At 39.8% G+C, this 22646-nt stretch overlaps 1 protein-coding gene across 6 annotated transcripts in view; it reads left to right on the forward strand.

Annotated features, from left to right (window-relative positions):
• Positions 1 to 22646, forward strand: part of PARD3B (par-3 family cell polarity regulator beta) — a 402302-nt gene that overhangs the window by 364411 nt on the left and 15245 nt on the right. For all 6 annotated transcript variants that reach the window (XM_039554939.1, XM_039554936.1, XM_039554938.1 and 3 more), the window contains one exon: positions 7106 to 7185. In XM_039554939.1, the coding sequence (XP_039410873.1) occupies positions 7106 to 7185 (80 nt within the window). The remainder of the gene's footprint in view (positions 1 to 7105; positions 7186 to 22646) is intronic.

Consider the following 22646-nt stretch of genomic DNA (forward strand, 5'->3'; position numbering starts at 1 on the left):
TGGAATAATCTCAAAACCAGATTAGTATAAAATGCTTAAAGTGAGTGTGTGCTTAACAAAAAGAAAGCACAACATTCCCTGGGGCTGAGCCCACAAAACAGAACTTCAGGAGACTGTGAGGTCATGACTAGGTGATTGGGCCAAGAGCAGGCACTTACAGCCATCCATTGATTCACCTACCCAAATTATTTAACCTGTATTTACTGTTGACATGAACATAAAAAAATTTTAGTTATTTGCCACACTACCCAAAACAAACTTGAAGACATTGGACCATGATTTGAGAACCTCTGACAATTGTAGTCCTGAGATACCTGTAAAATGGAGCCAGAACAGAAAAACAAACTCAGGATCTGCTGGGAAGATACTGCTCCCTTCCTTGTTCTTGGAAACAAGTTTGTTTGTAAGAAGCAAGTTTGTAACAGGGAAGTTGAAAGTGCTGCTCTCTCTCTTCATTGGTGGTGGTGGTTTTAAGAGTTCCTGTGGAACATCATCTTGGTTTGCCGTTGCAGCCGCTTAGTGAAGAAAAGCACAACTAAGAATATCAAAAATAAGTATTAAAGGTGCTGTCTTCTACCAAATAATGGCAAAGCAGTACCAATGGGCTCATAAACATTAGACTCCTCTTTGAGGACTACTTCTGCCGTTAAAATCAATGCAACTTAATTAAAGCAAATTATAGATAGATACATCTATAAATAAGATATTAAAGTACGCTGCTGAATATGATAATTGCTGCATATTTAGCAATCAGCGTGTGTGTTCTGCTTTTGCCAGGAGGGATTTCTTTCAGAGGAATCAATGGAGCTTTATTAAAAACCATCCAAATTAGAGGGAGAAATGATGAGTGTTATAATAACGCAAAATCACTGTTTCAACTTTTCATTGCAAAACCAGGAAAGCAAAATATATCCGTCTTTGTGTATGTAAGGAAAACATCAGGAAAATTCTTTTGAATTGTAGACACTGGTAGAATTTTTAATCTTTACCTTTTGATGCAAAACATAAAAAAGCTGGATGGAAGAAAACCTGCTTTCTGTGGAAATGCTGGAGGTCTTTGAGGGTGGGATAATGAGGATATCACAGCAGTAAGGAATTAAGAAGACCCCATCGATCAACTTCCTCCGTTTCACATGGAACATCCAGTTCACTGCCTTACATCACCCGCCTCTGTTTTAGCAGCTAAAGAAAGTGTTAGCAAGTCAAATTGTGCTCTTAAATTTCACTTGCAGTTCCCAGAACCAGGCAAAGTTAAAATGCAAAAAATAAATGGGTGAATTTTGATGCTTCACCTGTGTATGAAACATTGAGACCAAGGTGGGGAACAAATCCACTTTTACCTCTCCGTTTTTCTTCAGTTTTCACTTAATTGAAAACAAAAACCAACTGTGTCTCAGCAGAGGGGAGACCTGAAGGTTAAAGGGCAAATTCCGTTATACCACGGCTCTTTTTTGGCATGCTGAATCTCAACCCATGTGATTAGAAACGCTCACAGACAAAAGAAGAGCTTTGAGAACAGAGGTCAAACCAGCATCTGAATCAAGTCCTTTAGCAGATGATCACAAGACTACTGAAAAATGTACTAAGCAATGCAGCAGTTCTATGTGTCATGTTTATACACAGACTTTCAGGCAAAAAGCAAAACTGGGTGGCATTTTCAAAGCACTTGGATTGATGGCAGAACAGAAGCTTCACTCTGCAGCCTTCCTGGGGTGGCTCCTGTCTTACAGTGCATGTCAGTCATATAAAATACAATGGTAGTATCCTGCCATTTTTTATGGGTAGAAAACCACAGTGCACAAGCTCAAGTGACTTTTCTGAGCATACACAGTGAACAAGTGAAAAAGTTAGGAGTCCCAGGACTCCTATGTCCATAAGCTTGTCCTGATCTCCCTTAATTTTAAATAAGTCAGCAGTGTTTTGCCCTGGATTCCCAAATGTGTCACTAAAATCACATCAGCCTTGAGGAAGTTATGCCATTTCTACTTACTTAGTGGGCAGCACATAGTCCAAATTTTCTTTCTGATCTTAATGGTAATAGAAATGTTTGGAGGAGGCTTATTGTTCAGAAGCCAGGGAAACAAAGGGTTAAGAAGCAAAAGTAAAAGGACAGAGATGCTTAGCATTTAAGTGAAGAATTAATAATCCTGAATGCAACACCCACTGTATATTATTCTTTTTCAACAGTGAGAAACTTCTGTCTCTGAGTAGTGGTTTTTCTATAGCTGGTTAAAAAGCTTTAAAAGAATTTTTGTAACAAACTGGCCTCTGCAATGATGATGAAGTTTGCTATATGCAAGTCTAAATACCTGCAGGAGAGGGAACAGTAACTGCAACTTTATGAGACAGCCAACTGGAAAATGGCTCTGCATCATTTATTTTCCTTATAAGCAGTATCCATGGTCTTGGGTTTTCACTGTGCTGACTTCACTCAGGATGGACCTTGAGCAGGAGTCAGGTGGGAATCTGTGAGAAGAAGTAGAGCCCAGGAAAAAACACACTGTCCTGCTGAATTCTTCTGGTAGGGGCAAAGAGTTGTTGCTGATTTCTATTTGCAGTTTGGTAGCTCTCACCTTGAGCTGTGTGTGGATGCACAAGAAGAAGTCAATTCTGGTTTCATGAAGCTTGAACTTCAAAAAAGATCGCTGTAGTTGTTATTTTTTGTACTACAACATCTGTCCAACCCCTAACACCTTGATCCATAAGGAAGAGGCAAGAGAGGCTCTCCTGCTAGCAGCTAGAATTGTACCCTTAACAAATGCTCCAAGAAGGAAATATAAGGTGAGAGGGAATGAAATGCAGGATCTCCTGGGGAAAAAACAGTCTCATGCACTTTTCTGTACAGTTTTCAAGATAGGCAGGAGCTCAGGATTAAGTAAATCCTTTCTTTTCCTTTAAAGAATTGTTATTCTGCAACCTCAGAATTTTCCTGTAGGCAAATTCCAGACTTACTCAAGACACCTGCTTGCAGGTATTCTCTGTTTATACCTTAGAATGCATTTGCAGATGTTTGAATGCTCTAAGATATTTGTTTCTGGGCTGATCTACAAGTGCAGATTCATACCACCTCATTTTGTTATTTTTCTGGGACCTTCTCCTAGTCCCTATTCGCAGGCTAGGGATACTCACTGCTAGCTTATCACTTCCATGTGTTAGAAAACTCCTCAAAGTGCCCTGCAGTTACCGTGTTTGCTGGGGACATCACTTGGCACTGGCACTTGCCCTGCTTTTGTTTCATCTTTTTCTTTACAGTTGCTTTCTCTTTCTGTCTGTTTTGCATCTGCATGTGAAATGTGAAACTGTTAATCTTCCTATGATTTTCTGTTTTGATAAAAGTACAAATTCTGATTGTCTATGGAAATGTAGGGAGCCCTGGCCTTCACTCATTCTTCGCTGCCTTTTGGCTTTTCAGATTGGTCCCCTGCTGAAGGCTGTGGACATGGAGAGAGGAGAGCAGTACATAGTGCCCACACTGTCCTTCAGTCTGCACTTCCACCAGCCTGGTTCTGCTGCTGGGAACTGGCAGGGGTTTAATTAAGGATGCAGAGATGTCATAGGATATTTTCTGAAGTGGTATCTTTCTATCACAGAAGTCTTGTCTGCTAGTGGAAATTGCTGTTTCTACAAAAGGAGACTTAAACCACAAAAACATCCACTAGCCATGTAGAAAAAACACCTCTCTGGCACACAGAAAATCCTGACCATGAAGGCATTAAGCTATATGGAGGCAGTGTCTTGTCAGTTCCTCTGGTACTGTGTCTCCAAGTGTGGCCACTGCTGTGATTGAGATTCCCAAAGGGGCAATTAGGAGAATAACCTGCTGGTGCAGAGGTTCTGCTCTCCCATTCAGCTCTCTGAGGCTTTGCCTCTCTTCAACCTGTCAAAGACTTCACTGTCTTCTGCTAACCGGATGTTAGTTGGTTTGAATCATATTTGTATCCGGTTTATTAGTTTTACATTCCACAAAGGCCTTGACCATACCAATACTTTGCAACAGTTACATTCCATGAATTGTTTGTTGTTGTTTTTTGATAAAGATAGTATTTCCTTTCCTCAGTTTAAGCGTGCTGCTCTTTTAATTGCACTGATAGGATGATGGCTGTTTCTGTGTTTATCTCTGCCCATTATTTTTGCATATTCATGTTTTGCTTGTTAGTTGAGGCCGCTCTTAAGATATGAACTGTTCATAATGATGGCACTTATTTAAGTCGATGTTGTTAATTGAAACCCTAAAAATACAGGAGCATATTTTGGATCGTTCTCTCTGTTGTGCATTACCATACATTTGTGAAATTTCACCTGCTGTCATGTTCTCTATTGATTGGGGTGTTGGTCTCCTAAGCCCATCCAGCTGCATCTGTAGGGACTCAGCTGAGCACTTCACCTCCTGTCAGCTCCCACCTTGCTGGTCACCATGTGGTCACCACCCATTTGGCTTTGATAGGACTTCCAGGTTTTAATCTATTTTTATTAAGATTACTGTTTGTTTGCCTGAATATGTTGTGATTATTAACTACTAAAGTGGTTAAAACTTCCACACCTGGTCTGAGGGCCAGCTGCATATGTCCTCTTTTAGGAAAGGAGGAGAAGCTGGAATATTTTGATCTTACTAATTAGTACATTTCACACCGATTTTTAGCTTAGTTTGTTGTAGAAGGCAGCAAAGGAACCCTTTGCTTTGACTCTTTCTGAAACATAAATAACTTCTACTAAGGAGGTGTTTCTATTTTCACAATTTCTCTTTTCATCAGGGTAGTATTTTATTCCAGGCACCATTTTGGCACTCCAGGCTGAGTGATGATACGCTTTTACTGTCGCATGGACAGATGGAGAAGGGAAATAAGAAGAAATGGCTGAGCCTTTAATTAGCTGTGCAGAGCCAGAGCATGCTTTTCCAGTGCACTGGGGGTTTTATATAGGGTGTGGAGACTCAGCCGCTCGATGGATCCAAATTAGCAAAATTGTGTATCCGCCACCAGGGTGTTTCTATGGTAACTGTCTCTCAAATCATATATACAAACAGACCTGGCAGGGGGTATTGCCTTCTATCTGGTCTGTAGGAAACCATCAAAAAAGGGGTGTTTTCAGGCTGAAAAAAGGCCTTGTGATGTAAATATTTTTTACTTTTGGTGATTGGTATAAGTTTTGGGATTACTGCTTGATGCTGGCACAATTCTGAGTGTCTGTGTTTTTTCATGTTGCCTGGCTGCTGTTACTCCCTTTAGGTGTGAGAGTGCAGGAAACTCACATGGGGCTGTGAATTCACCATTACCAGGCTCATGCACATAATTAATAACCTATCTACAGCTGCACAGGTAGACCATGTTTTTTATGGTGAGAGACCAGATTATACATTTTTTTTCTTTTCCTCTCATTCTTCTTCGTAAAACAGGAGAAATCTGAAGGGTCTTCTGTCACCAGTGTACCTGGGAACTTAAGGGAAATTATGAACCTGATGAAATTAGTAGTGTAAGAACAGCCAAAGTGGCTGTGACTCTTCACCTAAGTGATTGTATAAAGTCTCTCTGCATGTTACTTTTTCTGGTGAAAAAAAATGAATGAATGATCCCTTTAGCCTACTGCCCTCTTTTTGAAATGTAGGGCAATTATTGTTAGTTTTTGCTCATCCAAGTCAGGTACTGCTAAAGCATGGGTCATTTCAAATCAGAGGTGGTTATTTCTTGTGGCCAACAGTTCTGTGAGGACTCCTTTCTGTTTTGAGTGAGATAGAGGAGAGCTTGCAAGAGGCCTATACTAAACAATTTTTTTCACTTGCAAATATCTTGGATGTTTGATGAGTGCCAAGGTGTATAACAGTATTTGTCTGGAATGATTTCTAAGCCTGCCAAGTAGCTCCAAATGATACTGCTTCTCTTTGCATTGGACTTGGCTTATGTAACATACACAGAAATGCTTTGTAAAGGTAGATAACACTTAACACACCTGAATACACAACTTTTCTCTTTGCATGGGCTTATATATCTCTTCAGTGAAAATGGTGTATTGTGCATAAATTACAGGACTGACAGAAATGTTCTTTAACCTACAGAATGCAAAAAACATGTTAATTTTTGTTTTCTCTTTTTTCTAATCGGGCATTTGCCGAAAGCTCGGTGTGATTTATTACTTTCTTTTTAAAGAATTGTTAAAAATGTTTGAAAAGGCATTAAATCTTCCTTTCTACTATTAATCTGTAAAAGGGAAAGGGGATTTTAAATGGCCTCTTAGTATATTGCTTTATAAAACTGCTGATTCTAGCAGCACCGGAATAGGAATACATACTAATGTAGGAAACAGTGAAGGCAGTCAGAGCCTCCTCCATTTATGGAAGAAAAGACTAATAGCTCCATTTTAACAAGGCTCTTAACACTTTGGGCCATCAGCAGGCATTGAGTGAGTGAAATTGGGAGAGCTCCTGTGTGCTAAAAGCATTGAAGTTCACCGTTTGGTACCCGGTTGGAGCCTTCCTGATAGAATTGTGCTCCACAGCCAATGCCGGTTGCCATCTTGAACACAAACCAAGTAGCGCTGGCATTTTGACTGAGTGCGCTAATGCTGCACTTTTGAAATGGCACCAGAGCATCATAAATGCACTTAACTCCCAGCTGGATGCTTAGCTTTGCAGTGGCGTTAGGGAAAGTTTCTGGATTTGTGTTAAGAGTGAAAGAAAACCTGTGTGTATCGTATTTTATACTTAAGCAAAACAAGCTAGTGGAGGGGGGAAACACAGACGTTAGCTTGGATTCAGGCAGTTATGCCACTGTAATCAGAAGGGATGTGCTTAGTTAGGTATGTCCTCATTTTACTGAATTCCAGGAGGAGGGCCAGCCAGGGAAGAAGAGAGAGAGTATCCCAGCTAGTAGGTAGATGAGGGAAAAGCTCTGAAGATTGTACCTGCTCTAAACACTTCTTTGATACAGAAGCCTTTCTTGTTAGCAGTGATAAGATTATGTATGGATTTGAAGCTTCTTTGAGCCCCTGCCTTTCTTTTGTTGATTTTGGCATGTTGCAGCATCATGTGTTCTCTGCTTATCGTTTTGAGATGCATTGTTAGTAGCTGGGCTGCATAATTGATCTTCATCTCTAATTACTCTCCTCTCCACAGGTGCCTGGAAAGGGTCCAGATGGGAGCTCATACAGTCTTCACTTCGAGGGGGTGGAAAGGCAGTATGCATCCTTACCCAGGTACAGCACTGAACCTTGTGCACACACTGACTCACCCTCCTTCCAATGGGGAGGGAAAGCAGCCCACAGCTGATGTCCAGCTCTAACATGAGAGATTATTCTGCACTTTTGTCTTGTCACCTTTTACTGCTGATTTACTGCCATTTTATACCTGTACTATTAATTTGGACTTCTGGATTTTTATAACAGGTCTCTCATTGAACATGTCAGCAAGAGTCATGATCCACAGGTAGAGAACATGACATTGAGGGAGCTGGCTCTGTAAGAGTTATAACAGGTCGTAGCAGGGCATAAATGACTGAGTTTGTAGTGATATAATCCTAGCTGGCATTGACAGAACGTTGCTGTGGAAAGCTTCCACTACAGCTGCCACAGACACTGAAGTCCCACTGTTGCTGTAAGGACTGTCTGACTGCAGTCCTCTTCCAGTAGAGCATCTCTGTGCTTTAACTGAATGCTCTGGAAATGAGAGTGAATTCTCTGAGGGGTTTTTTTAATTTTTAATCCTTATCAACTCAATGAAGAGTAATTCTAGTCTGGAACCGGTGGGGCATAACCAAAAGGAAACATTTCAGAGATTTCAGCCCCGTTTCTATGGGAGTTCTAATAGCGGAGTGTAACATAAATCAAGCCAGAAAGGGGAGTGAGAGGATGCTAGATGAGATAGTGGGAAGCAGGGAGAGGAAAACAAAAATAGAAAAATATTCCCCCTTTAGAATTAGAGGGCTGGGCAAATCCTCAGAGGCATGGTCCAATCCACTTCGTGGATCTACAGGCCTTCTTTGTAAAAGCAAAGCAGAAATAGATATCTATAAGCAAGAACATATTTTTTTGTTGTGAAGTAGTGCTGGCATTTAGGAAATCAGTGAATTCTTTCTTTTTGCTTTCTCTTTCTCCATTCAGCTATTTACATTCAAAGGTGTCACTGAAAGACTGATTGATAAATATGTAATGCTATGTCCAACTCCAGATGAAAATACAAAGAATATTTTACTTTTGCTAACCAGAATATAAAAGCTGTCTCGCAAGAGATTGTTGGATGTCTGTAGGCATTTTTAATGTGTGTGGTTTCTAAACCAAAGGATGTGTCTGCAGTTTACTTACTGCCTTCAAATGATATTTGTCAGACATTTTTTCTTGGAGATTCATCCTGTGCAGTAACTGGCTTTTCTGTCAGAGATCTGCTTTCCAGCAGTGTGTCTTGTATGTATTTCCTGGCTGACTGTGGGTATGTAGTCTTCTGGGTAAATAGCCATCTTTTTTCACAGTCCCCCAACACTCATGTTTCCTCAGTATGGTTTTAGCAGTGATTTTTTGCATGTTAGTTAGGTGCACTTTAATTATATACACCCCTTTTTTATTTATTTTTGCCTTCCATTTTGTTGAGTACTTACTTGTTAATTACAAGACTAAATTCATAATTGGTGCTCAGTATAACTCTCTATAGCAATTTTTATATTTGTGTATCATGTCTTCTTTTATTCATTTTCCCTTTAAGAAAATTAACTGTATTTTTTCAAGCATTGTAAACTGAAAATTTCCCAGTGAAGTAACTTCCATAACCCAGAATTGTTTGATTTCCCCAGTATTCCTTTCAAGGGAGAATGACCAGAAGTGAGCACTACAGTGCAGATGTAGACATGCCCTTGCTTTATGTAGTAAGCGTTCTCTGTATCCCTTCTGTCCTGTTCCTTTCCAAACTGCTGCATCCTCAGTGTGTGTACTGCTCATCTCTACAACCTGTGTTTTTGTTTGGTTTTGGGGTTTTGGTTTTGGTTTGGTTTTTTTAAAAGTAGATTTATCTGAATCAGATCATTAATTTTACAGTGTTGTTCCCCAAACCTCCATTTAACTTGCTGGAGACACAACTCTCCAGCTCTTACGACAGGTTTGAGTATTTAACTGGCTGGAATTCTCTATTTACAAAGTCATCCAAATATTCCCTAAGCTTTTGAAGATCACTGTGAAAGTGTCCTTTCTCTCCATGCCTAAGGAGATTATGCTGGAGAGTGAGAAGACCTGCACTTCAGCAGGGCTGTTTGTGCTTCCCAACCCAAACACACTGCTGAGCGCACGCCAACCCGTGTCTCCAGAGGGTTTCCACCCTGGAAGGGGCAGAGCTTTGGGATATCACACCCTTGGGTGTGCCTGCAATTCAGCAGTCGGTTGCTGCTTTTTATACTTCAGTTTTGTAAGTTTTGCAGTTTCGTGTTACTGCAGTAATTAAGCCCTGGCAGTCACAAATGACTAGATTGTACAGTGAAGTCTAAATCCAGACGAAGGGGATGCAGTCTCATTGCCAGCCACTAATGGAAATGAGTGATTTCTTTTGTTCTTGTGGCTGACTGCCCAGGAGTATAGAGGAATCCAGGTAAAAACCACCCATTTGCCAACCTATTCTCGGAGAAGGATCCATGAAAACTACTGTAATGAGCAGTATCATTAAAAAAAAAAAATAATAAGAGAAACAGGAATGTAGAAAGAAATGAAGAGGTAGTATTTCCTCAAAAGAGTAGCTTTCTTCTCTCCAGCATTTTAGTATTAGTTCACAGTTTCCTCCCCTTGGGTTTATTCCCCTTCTCTTGTGCTGTCCTCACCGTGGTGAGGCCACTGAGCTGCATTTGGTATGGATGCCATATGGAACTGTCTGCATACTTAGCCATTTAAGCCCAGTTTAATAAGAGATAACTTACAGAGGCTTCAGATGAGGGTTGTAGATGCTGGGAAACAAATTCCTATTGCAATATTGTGTTGAGTCCAGGAGGATATGACCTTTGCCTGCCGCTGTGGTGTGGCACACACAAGAAAGGAGAGGAAAGCGCTTGGACTGCAGCCAGTTTCACAGGATGAGGAGGGAGGAGGGGATCTGTGCTGTGTCAGGAGTAGCTGGGACCTACACAGTGAAACTGTCCTGCTCACCTGAAAGCCGGCAGGACTCATGCCAGTGTGTGTGGGCATGGACAAATTAAGGAAGAGAGCTTTGGTCTTCCTCTCCACTGGGCAAGAAGGAGGAATGTTCACCTGCCAAATATCTTTATGAGTGTTTTATGCTCCTAAGACACTGTCCCATTCCTTTGCAAAGGCATGCCTCCTGCATGGAGTCAGATCTGAACATACCTGCTGCTGGTTTGTTAAATTCAAAGCTTTGAAGCATCATTGTGGCTTTGCCTTTTTTTTTTTTTCTGTTTTTCTCTGAAGCTGTTAATTTAAGTCTAGATATTATGGGCCAAATTCAGGTGATACAAGTCTGTATTAACCCTATTTGAGGAATTCAGCTGTCAAGTGTGCTTGTCTTTTCAGTAGGTGCAGCAGCAAATTACTGTCCTGGTCTCACTGAAGTCAGTTATGTGCTTTTTGCCTTTTGAGTAGAGGATCTGTTCCTGTGTAAGGTTACATGTTTAATTAAAAGGGGAAAAGGAGGCAGCAGCCTTTGAAGAAATCGGCTTTCTGTGTGACTGGTCTAAGGAGTGGTGAGCTGAGCTACATAGTTAAGTTTCTAGGTAAAATAATGCCACCCTGTAGGCTTGCTTTGGAAATGTCTACAGAGGCAAACATCTGAATTAAATGATAAGTGGCTGTGGCAGGAGAGTGGCAGGTCTTCATCTCTCACTGCATTGTGCTGTTCTGTGCAGAAAAGCAGCAAAGTGGGAGAGACAGAATGGAAGGCTTTGCGAGAGCGATACAGTTCTTTGCACTCAGTACTTATGTGTTGCCCTGAGGCTACAGCTAAGTAGTGCTGAGTAGTAGTATTAAGCAATGTTAAATCCTTCTGCTTAGGAGCAGAATGGCTTGATTCTTACACCTCTTATACCTCTTCTTTTGGGAAGAAGAGCAGGGCAAGGTTGTGGGAGCCAGAAAAACATTGGTATCTCTTAAACTATTTTTAATGCCTACTTTCTTGGTGTAATTCAGAATATTTTCCTGATGGAGCTATGGAACAGATATGAAGCTGAAGCTGCTCTGTTTGTTCATAGTTCTATTTTTGAGCTTGCTTTTATGGAAGTCTGTCTTAATGTAAATCACAGTCTTGCTAATGGCAGCCTTGTTTGGAGAAGCCTCATGTTCAAGGACACGTTCTTTTCTGTGGTGGTGGAAGAGCTGGCTGTGACCAAAAGCAGACTGACAGACACTGAGACGGCACGCTGGTTGACATGATGAGTGTGGATTAGAAAGCTCAGCCATCTTTCCAATAAGAAATGCTGATTCCAATGGAAAACTAGTACTTCAGACTTTCTCTGGAATTCTCATATTATTGAAGAACACATTTATGTCAAGGAAAGGGGGAGGGCCAGAAAGGCTGTGAGAGCATTAGAAAATAACTGCTAGCATGGAAAAATGAGTTCAGGCTGTGTAGATGGGTTCAGCTGTATTGCTGTGGCTGGAACAAGACTGCTGAGCAAACTGGTAATTGGCTCACAAGAATATCTGTCTTAAATGTAACACACATCCTGAAACTGGGAAACTTGGAAATGGATTAAGGAACTAGCCTTGCCCTACAGTGGCATCGGGTGGTCTTGCCATGCTGGAAGCTTCCCTTCAGATTGACCATGCAACTTGCACTTCTTAAGGCAGTAGCTGAAAGCAGCACACTCTCCATTTCTAGGTATGATGCCAGGAAGGACAATTCTGATCACCTTGCCTGAGCCCTCCAAGACTTTCTACATTTTTGCATCAAACTAAATTTCAATTTTGATCCATCCCATTACTTTTGTAAAAGTATTTACAAAAGCATCTAACCTGGAATTAGAAAGTCACATTGTGGGGAATTCATTACATTCTTCAGAGGTTAATTATTTTACTGCTTAAAGAGATTATGCCTTTTTTCCCCTAAAGTCTGACATTACCCAATTTCAGTTTCTAGATACTATGGTAAATATTTTTTCTGCTAGATTTTAAGAGCCAAGCCTGCAAAATTCCTTCCCTTGAGTATTTCTATGCAGAGATCATTTATGTTATGTTTTCACCTCCCTTTCAATAAATTAAATACATTGAGCACTTAGGTCTTACACTGTAGAGCATGAAAACAGCATTGACTCAAGGGGCCAGAGTACCCATACAGTCAATTTAGGAGGTAGCCTCTAGAGTTGAGTCAAAAACATTTTGAACCCTTCGAATCAAAAGCAAAGTTTTGGTAATACCTGGATTGTGAACAGATAAGGTTCCTCCCACAGAAGAAATGGATTACTTAGCATGTTTCATTAGCTGCTTCTTGCATTTGCATGTTCTTGCCTTTATTTTACTAAGTTTATTTCAAAATGCAAGATTTCTGTAATTTAATTGAATCCTGAAAACTGGAAAAATCATCAGAAACTTACTTGACACAAATCAGGAGAAAAAGTTAATTGTCTATTAAATAAGACTCATCATTCACCATTGTCTAGCAGAATCTGAAATTAATATACTGACATTACTTAAATATGTATATAGTGTATTCTCTTGGTTAACAAAAAAGAAATCACAATTTCAGTGCAGACTATAATTAGCTGTAAATCAACTTGTCAGAGCATTCCCAGCCTCTGGGAATTGACTAGCCAAGGACCACAGATGAAAAAGCAAGGTCTAAAATGAATTATTTAAACCAAAATTCCCTGTATGCTGGTTTAAATCACAATTAATTATTTTTTTTCTGCTTAGAATCACTTTGATTTAACCTATTCCATCACTTGTTGGAAAAAATCTGTCCTCTTTCTTATTTTGTATACCTCATCTATAGTTCTCCTTGGCATCCACCAATTTGTTGCACAGGGTTGATCCAGCAGGGCAGTCATGATTATGGTCATCAGCTGAGAGGCGGCACGTCCTGCTTGGTGTTGCTGTTGACAAGTGCCATGTGGTGGCACAGTGGTTCTCAGTGACAGCACTGCTCTGTCCCATCACATGGCTGCTGTTCTGCCAAGTTATCTTCCCAACACCTTCTTGGTGCTCAGACACTCCTGAGTAAGAGCCTGCCTCTGTTTTTCGCTGTTCCTCTCACCAGTTGACTTCCTTACATGGCTCCACTGAAATTGCGACTTCCTCTATTTTTTATTTGCCCAAAATGGTGCTTTATGGCAGGCAGAGGGTGACAATGCTGATGCAGACTACAGGGAATAAATACCATTGCTGCCTTGTAGTACTGTTTAAATTGGAGCAATGTTCACCTGATAAAAAGAGCATCTGCAGATACTCTCTCATGAAGGGGGGCAGGGCTGCCAAAACTTTAATGGCAGTGGAATAGTTTATCAACCCTGTCCAGAATCACTTACATCTTAGCCTGTCAGTGAACCCATGTTACTGGACCAATGTTACATAGCTACAAGGTGAACCTGTTGACTTCTGGTGCATAATATAATACCCAATATTTTAAGTAATGCCCAGGCTTTTCCCTCCAAAGGGGTGGAAGCCAATGAAGAGCAGGTTGATGGGAAAATATTGTATAGTTCCAGGTGGCTGAATGAAGTCTGTATCTCCCTCATTACTCATACTGATTAAAATAAAAGGAGATGGTCAAGAGGAACATTTGAGAACTAATTGTAAATGGCCTTTTTTAATTTTTGATATAAATAATTTTTTTTAATATTCCCCTGGTGTAACTTCAAAACTAAGAAGACTTGATAATTTGGTGCCTTAAATAGGATTAGAACTAAGTAGGGTACAAAAATGAATGGCCCAACTAACTTCATCACCCTAGTCATGTGAAATATAAATAATATTCAAACACTATATTCTCCAGCGTACTTGATTATTAACTTTCTCTTCTGTTTTAATCATCTAAAGTGATACCAGTAATTTAGGGATATTTTTTTAATATGATTTTTATCTTGACAGCTGTGCTTTTATTGAAAATGCAGCAAAATCTTGTCTGTGTGTATCTTCCAATGTGGTGATCTCATTATAAATGAAATATATGTATGGTTTTAGTTGGATTTTAAGTGCTGGCAGGTGAATTTAGAATCAGTTTTAATGGAAATAGTGGTCCTATTCAAGGACCTCCAAGATATGTTGCAGTAAACCAGCCAAGATGAAATACAGGCAAAGAAAAAAAGATCATTCTTACATGCTAGAGCCCAGGCTTGGGAACCAAGCTGATGTGCTCATTAAAAGATTAGCTTGAATCCAATTTCAAACAGTTTTAAGATTTGGCTAACTAACTTCTCTTAACTCTGGAAGATACTAAAATTGATTGCTCTGGAAACTACCCGGGCTCTAAGAGATGTCAGGGAAATCATTGTATCTCAGGGACAGAGCCCAAATCTATAGCAGGACACCAGATTTGTGACACATACATGCAGCAGAGAGCTGGAAATGCTCTGTTGCAACTTCTTCTCTTCCACCTCAGTTTCCATCCCTCTGCTGAGGTGTGCAATGGCACCTAATATCACCTCAGTGCCATATGTGAAGCTTGAAGACTTTTTTTCATATATGATGTCAAAACACATTTGTCCAAAAATGTGCAGAGTTCATAAATAACCTGTGTGTACCTTCTGCAGTGAGAGTCTCAGGCATTAAAAGCAGAGCAGGAAGGAAAAGTGTCAGTGTACTACAGACCTTTCAAAAAATGGTCTTGTGTCTCTAAGACATGACTGAAAGGAGGAAAGAAATTTGTAAACAGGATTACAATTTCAGAAATTCTCTGCGGTGAATACAAAAGGAAGGAGATTTAGTTGTAAAACATACCTCCAGCTTTCTAATAAAATAGAAATATCACTTGAAATGAACATGATGCCTTCATCCAAGACAAATTAAGTCTAAATAATGAAAAAGTATACTTTAGAAAGTCAGAAAGGTCAAGGTTCGTGACATCAAATCATGGATTGCAGCTGGCAGGCCACCTCTATAATTTCCATGGGAATAACTAAAGAAAATTGACCGAAGAAAACGTCTGTAACAACTGGGACATAGCTTGAAAAAAAAAACGCTAAAAGCCAGATGTCCCAAAAGAATACTTTGGAAGTGTGGAAGGAGTCAGACAGGGATGGGGTTTGTCAATTTTCCTAATAAGTCAGTCAACTCCTCATAGCAAAAAGCCAGTTAATGCAATATGGAATAGTTTAAAAGTCAATTAATATTTTGAAACTAAACAGCCAGCCTTTTTGCAAGGAGATACTATGTGGAATAAATAAAAATACTTTCAAGTGTCACATTTACAGAAAACATGGATCTGGTATGAATTTTAGTGTATAATCAGGCATAAGGACCTCCCACTCAAACTAAGGGCACCAAATTCAGCTTAAAAATATGGGAGATGGAGGGAAATACTGCATTTGAACAAAAGGACTTGGATTAATATTATAAAATTTAATGAAGTCTTGGAGACATTGCCTCAGAAAAGAAAGCTGTATTAACTATGCCTCCAGTGAGTAAAAGAACAAAACAACTGTTAGGGAACAAAATATTAATGAAAGAAAAAAGTATCAGTACAAAATGGTTAGGTTGAGATGAAGGATCTGTGGAAAAAAGATAAGTGAATGCAAATTAAGAAGAAGATTAAATTAAAAACCAAAAGCATATATCCCATAGAATGCATCAACATAGTGATGTGCTGAGTGAAACCTGGGGAATAAGATGTGTGCTCCAAAATGCAAATACATCCATTGCATTGTTAAGATGGATACTGAAATGGCTCAGGAGACCAGCAGACTGGGAAGCTCAGCTGGCTGCTTTGTAGGTACGGATATTTGGAATAAAAATGTTGCTGCTCATGCTGAGCTGTAATTCAGAGCTGATCAAAAAGTGTGGGCTCTAGGCTGCAAAGGTGAGAAAGAGCATTGTAAAATAAGACAACTCTGCTGCAGTTCTTGGTTTTGGCTTTCCCTTGATAAATATGTCTGGAGGTGTGGCTGAAAGATGGCTGTCAGCAAATGTGCTTCAAAAACAACTAGCAAAGGAAAAATGTAGGAAGCCAACAGTATCAGGTGTAAATATGTATTATTTTTGAGGCTGTTGGATCAGGAATTTTTGAGCAAGCTTCCTGCAGCTCTCATTTTTGTACGTGAACATCTTGTATGTTGTGCCATTGCTCAGCTATGTTCCTGTGAGCAAACAGCAGCTTTGCAATGGCGCCCTTTGCTCAGAGGCAGACTGCAGTTAGTTCTCCATATTAGTTCTCAATTCCTTTGTCTCCATCCAATCTTTGCAAAGCATACTCGGAAAAAACAAACAAAAAAAAAAAAAAAACCAAGAAAACACCACATCAGAAACACAGCCCTACAGGATGTTGTACTGTCACAATGGCAAGTTTCAAGCTTCTAATAGCAAGCCATTTAAAGTGAGTCAGTTATAGGTATCCTTATGTACATGTTTGGGAAAGAGGAAAGATTATGATGATTAAGTAGGAAAGTGAATTGTATGTGGACAGTCTTAATTACATGCTTAATGACAGGCTGTGAAATCTTAAGACCCCAAATACAGTTCTGTGTTCTTTTACAAACATGTAGGGGACAGAGTCGTGAGCACTCTGTGTGCCACCCACCGAGAAATGAGAAGCAGGGTGGGGGAGATGTGAGGAGTAGAGAAACACAAGGGCAGCATGCTGAGCAGACCTGCCGTTGTTTGTTATCCTTGGTGAAACCCTGCCTTGTGAGGAAAGAGCTTTTATATAAACTGGTGATTAAAGGAAAGAAGTGTCTAATTTGGGATTAAGAGAATCACTGAAGAATTTAATAGTAAAAACAGTTGCTAGAGCAGCTGTTTCAACACAGCTCAGACAATTGGCAGCCAAACTGCTTCCATTCCATAAGTAGGTGACATATTTAATTTCTCTGCACAGAAGTCTTAAACATATCAGAAGAAAAGTCTCAGTTTTAGAGGGTTTTGTCCAAATTTCTTTGCTCGTGTTCACCAAAGGCTTTTATGTTGCTCTTCATAGAAAGTCATGCTTTAGATATGTTGATCCCCCTTGAGAACAGCTAGAAATTTACTAGAAGCTAGTACAAGCCTGGGCCAGAACCACTGCAATCCATGGATGTGTTCCTAATGATTGCAGTCAGTTTAGACTGAAACACAACCACTGTTGGAGCATATTCTTTGATTTCTTTGCTGTCTGGGTCAGTCTGGTAGTAATTTGATAAACTCTGATTAGGTTACTTGTTGTTTTCACCAACAATTTTGCCCACTAACGTTAGCAGTTTCTCTCCAGATTTTGGAGATCCTAGTAAAAGAAATACATCTTTTCCTCTATGTGTTCTTCTTCAGCCCATCCAATCTTACTGCAGATGTAAGTGAAATAAAAGTAAATGTAATTAATGTAATTCAAGGTTGTTGAAGAATTGCAAACATTCAGATCACTAGTGGTGATGGACCAGCAACTTTGTTAAGAGCAAGCATAGAGCTAAAACTCCTGTTGTACCCTGTTAGAGAAGATTAATTCCTGCTTTCTTAAGAATCTTTACTCTCATCTCCAGGCTTGGAAAAGATTGCATTGTTCTAGCATTTAATAGTTATGTAAATTAGCACTAATTTTGTCATTTAGCACCTGTGCAAAATTTTCTACTAGAACAGTTCTTTCAAATATGGCATAAACAAAGCATAAGATGCACAGTGATAGTGTTCTTTTGTGGATGCTTATTTGGGAAAATCTGCATAAGCTATGGAGCATCTTTACCACAGGTAAAGATGTTGTGGATATGCCAGAAACACAGCAGCAAAGCTTTGTAGGCGTGTGGCTGGTCTTAAATAGCACATAGGCCACTAGTCAGACTTCCAGCAAGCTTTATTTTGAAAATATATTAAATACCACAATGCATATGCTAAAAACTTAACCACATCTTTAGGGTAATGGTAGTGTCTTTGCTGTACTCAAAACCTTTGTCTGCAAAACATAACTTAGGCTGGCTATAGAGGTATTGACAGAACTCATACTTCTGCTGGCTCTGTCTGGTATTGCTGTGACCTCCACTGCTTCTGTCCTCTGTTCTGAATGAGCAGATGGGATCCTGCAGCTGTTTGAATAAATATTAGTTTTAAAGAATTACGCTGCTCTGATTAACCATTCAATGAGGGGGGAAATGGCAGGGGAGAGAGCACCTAAGGAATCTCTCTACTTCAGGCCTCTTGCCCAAAAGCATTCATTTAAATGTTTGAGCAGTAATGAGGTGAGGAGTTATATAAACTGGAAGCCGTTCCTCAAATCACTATCTTCTCTCTGCATAGAGTATAATTGATAGCTTGTGTGCTTGCAACAGCTGAAAAAATAGAGCAGAACATGCAAACACGTCCACTGTATAACATACGTGGGAAGCAAGTGGAGGAGAGTGTTAACTTTAATAGAAAGTGAATTATCTGCCATTTTTGTTCCACCCCAGATGTAATTCAGCAAGGAGATTGGATCTGTGCACTAGATAGTCCGAGACAGTGCCTTGGAAATTGGCAGTCAGAGTTCCATCCAGAGGGCAGGAAATGTGTGAACAAAACCCAGCCCAGGTTATAAAGCAAAACCCCAAGCCAACAGGGGTCCTTGGATACTGAGTAGCTGGCACTTTCCTTCATTTAAAGAAGAAAAATAGCTCTTGTTTTACAGGTGAAGGAAGGGAGATGCTTTGAGAGCAGTCTGTTGTAGATCATGGCAAAATCTGGCAAGAAAAACCAATCTCAGGATGATTTCACAGTGAAAATCCATGTGACTTGCTTTTTGCTTGGACCTAAGTGCTAGTGTACTGCTGTATATATATCCATGTGTCACCAGGTTTTGGTCGCTCATTTAGCATTTTGCTATGAGTTCTGGTTCAATCTGAGATACTGTGCTTTAAAGAAAAGGCATGTTTGTTTACTGAGAACTGAGTTGTCGTCAGTATGGAAAGAATGTATTTTTAGAAGCATGGTATGGCCACAGTTTCTCCCTTTGTTTTGCTTTTTTAAGGAGATAATAGTGATACGCTCTTGAACCGAACTCAACCAGCCAACACAATAGCTGGGACAAAGCATGTAGAAAAAAGAATGCCAACAGTCCTTCCTCCAAAGATGCTCAAACAGCAAACACACTTTACAACGGTACATTCAGCGATTAAAGATTTCCAGAATCAGTTAAAAGCTTTGAGGATCCCAGTAGCTGTGCTCAGAAAACCCATGTGACTTCGCTGTGTGTAGACTTCTGGTAGTCTAATTAGCTTTGTAGGGGTCTCTAAAGGCATCTGGGTTTCTCACTGACTCGGGAATTAGGCTGAATTTAGGCTGCTTGAATATACCAGTGCTGGGTTTGAGCGTTTTTGAGCATTTCTGTATGGATCTCTTTGTCCCTCTGGAATGGCAAGCGGGAGCAGCGTGGTGGGACAAAGCTGTGCTGTGGTACTGACTGCACCATGTTTTGTGGCAGAAAGCACAGAGCAGATCGGTTTAAAACCAAAGGGAATTAAGAAAAAAAAAAAAAGGCAAATTCAATTAGTCATTTGAAATTGAGTTGGGGTTTACAACTTGAATTTTTAGGCCCAGATCCATCAGAGCACTTAAGCACCTGCTTTACCTTGAATACATTTTGCTTTTCAATAGCAGTCATTTGCCTCACTATCAGAGACCTCCAGGAAACCTGGGCTTAAATGGACATTGTAAAGGATGGAGGAAGGATGGCAGACAGGCAGTGGTACTTGGAGAAATTTCTCTTTTTCACTCCCTAGACCCTATGTGATTTAAATAATGCCTCCTTAATGCAATGCTTTGTGTTACATACCCTGTAAATAATGTCAAGAAAGGTTATTTAATGATAATTTGACTTTTTCTTTGAAAAGACTTGTTATTAATCTTAACCTGAAATCTCTTTAGTATTATGTAGGGGAATAACAACCTTAATGTCATTTTGGTTTGATTTCTTCCTATGAAGGGGTGGCAACTCTCCCTTCTCTCTTGTCACCAAACATCTGAAGCAAGCTCTGTTATTGAGATATTGCTGCAGTGGTACTTGGTCTTACAGAGATTTCATCAGAAACATTTCATTTTTAATGGACAATGGAAAATTTTCAGCTGTCCATTATTACACTTCTTTGTACACAGTCTAAAAATATAAATGGAAATTATAATTACATCTGTAATTCTGGGTCCCAGCTGAAATTGCTTTAATCCCAATGTGAGGGGGAAAAAAAATCAATACAGAACCTTTAACCCTGGTCTTTTCCTCCTTAGATATTTCATTTTCAGTTGTGCTAGTTTATACCACAAGTTTTATAAGTTTTTCAAGGGTCTTTAGTATACAGAGACAATTTTGCATCCTCAAAATGGTATTGCTACTTTGTGCTTTTCTGATTTAGAAACTGTAATGATGTTCTTGAGTAATGGGTTATATTGTTGCTGCTTGATATAGTATGATGTTTCTCTCTTTTACTTTTTGGTCATTAAGCAGAGGGACCTTTGAAATATTGCAAAGTTCTTTTAAAGAAAATCCTATTTTACTGGCAGTAGAATTACGCCTTTTTTTTTTTTTTTTTTTTTTAAGAGGAACCCAAGTCAGCATTAAAGATTTAACACTGAGATTTGGAAAACACATCTTTCTCAGCTCAACTCAGGCTCTCTCTACTATATTGTGCTTTTTTCCTATGGGTTTCAAATAGTACGTCTGTCAAGGTTAAATATTATCATATATGGGGTTTTTTTGAATCAACATCTGCAAGTACAGAAGTGTCATCAAGTGTTTTGTGTTTCTGAAACCTGCACCTTTCTGCAAACCCAGGCTTAGACCAGTAGTTGCTTTTGTTTGAATTAGCATCTGAGGAGGAAAGGAGAGGTTCTTGTATGCTGTAAGACCTATGCAAACTGTTAATTGTCCACAAATTGCAGCTTCCTCTGAAACATCTGGTTCTGGTAATAGTCCCAGACATGGTGCTGCAGATTAGGGCACACTCTGCTACATTGCCCCAGTTGCCACACTGTTAATAATGATAGATGTAACATCTATAACACCCACAAGAGCAGAGGTGTGCTGTTCATCTTGGCAGAATGTTTTGTTTCTTTGTAATTGCATGTATGTACCATTGTCTAGATCATGGGCACTCAAACAGTAAAACATAAATTAGCAGCATTCTGGTCCGTCTTTTCTCTGAATACCTGAAAGACACAACTGAAAAGGAATGTTTCCACTTGAAGTGAGGCATTTCAGCGACTTACATTTAATACCCGAGGTATTTATTTGCTGTCTAAGGCTGTCAGGCCTTAACTTCCTGATTTCATTCCAGGATACAGATGTTTCATTCTCTCCCTGCCCTCTTCTCCCCTTTCAGATACCATTCTTCTATACAAGAGCCTAATCCAAAGATCATTGACATGCTTCCATTGACATCCAGAGGCTTTGGCCAGGGCTGAATGAGTCTGGAGCACAAAGTCCTTCATTACATCATATTCCCTCTTCTCAGTCTGGTATCTAGGCAAAGCAATGATGTTTTTCCATCTTTACTTCCCCGTGCAAAGTATCTTGATGGTTTTTTTATGAACTTGCCACTTCAGGTCTATAACACCGCACAATCTGAAAATACTTGGAGAGATATTATAGTGGTGACCTTTATTGTTCATTAGTGAATCAGCAGCCTAGCTTACTGTGGCTTTAAATGAGCTATATAAATTGGTTGTTATTTTCAATGATGATTCCCTTGATTTGAACATACTAGAGCAAAGATAATTGATTGATTCATTATGTAAAAGATTGTTTCAAGTTAAAGGGTGGTTTTATTTAATTTTTTTCACCCAGCCAAATCGAGACATGCTGTCTGGAACCTCTGCCAGGTTCTTACCAGGTTCATATCAGGAAGCACTATTGCTTCTCTTTTTCTCACTAATGGCACATAGCAGCCTTCCTGGGTGGAGTAGGGATGCCTCTTTGATTGTGGTGCTGCTCATTGTAACATCAGCTGAAGCTGCTGACAGTATCTTGTCTTCCACGTATTCCACGTAAGACTTCGTTGCACATCTTTGACACAGGATGTATGCATACTTTCAAAAGAAATTTAAGTCTATACCAGGTAGTGCTGTCAAAGCCTATCTCTGTCTCAATGATGGCTTGTCCCTACCCTATGTACCAAGTACTATGCTGTCACCTCTGTTAAGGTATCACTAATTCCCAGCTATTGGCATTGCTTTGCCACGGATGAAGTGTTTTGGTGTGTCTTTAAAGCTTTTTTTTCTGTCTTCAGATGTGCACTCCTGTTTCAGCTTCAGGATCCTGATGTCTTCTGTTCTAGATACATGACTAAGCTGATAGAACTGCTACAGCAGCCTGTACTTGCTCTCTCTAAAAGGTTGTTTTGCTCTAAGGTCTTTGCTGTTGCAAATTTTATCTTGTCATCTGTCATGCAGCACAGTGTGCAGATGGCACAGAAGAAGTTTGTTTAGAAGCTACAAATCTCATTTATTGCAAGTGTTAGGGGGGATGCACATAGATCGGGGACATTGGTGATTGCACCAGTTCCCATAGGATGCTGCATGCCCAGGCACCATGCCAGTAAATCCTGCTGTGGGTGCATGGTGCTGCCCCAGGCCAGGAATGCATGGAAGAAAATCACACAGAT

This window comes from Corvus cornix, chromosome 7 (genome assembly GCF_000738735.6).
Source record: "Corvus cornix cornix isolate S_Up_H32 chromosome 7, ASM73873v5, whole genome shotgun sequence".
Lineage (NCBI taxonomy): Eukaryota > Metazoa > Chordata > Aves > Passeriformes > Corvidae > Corvus > Corvus cornix.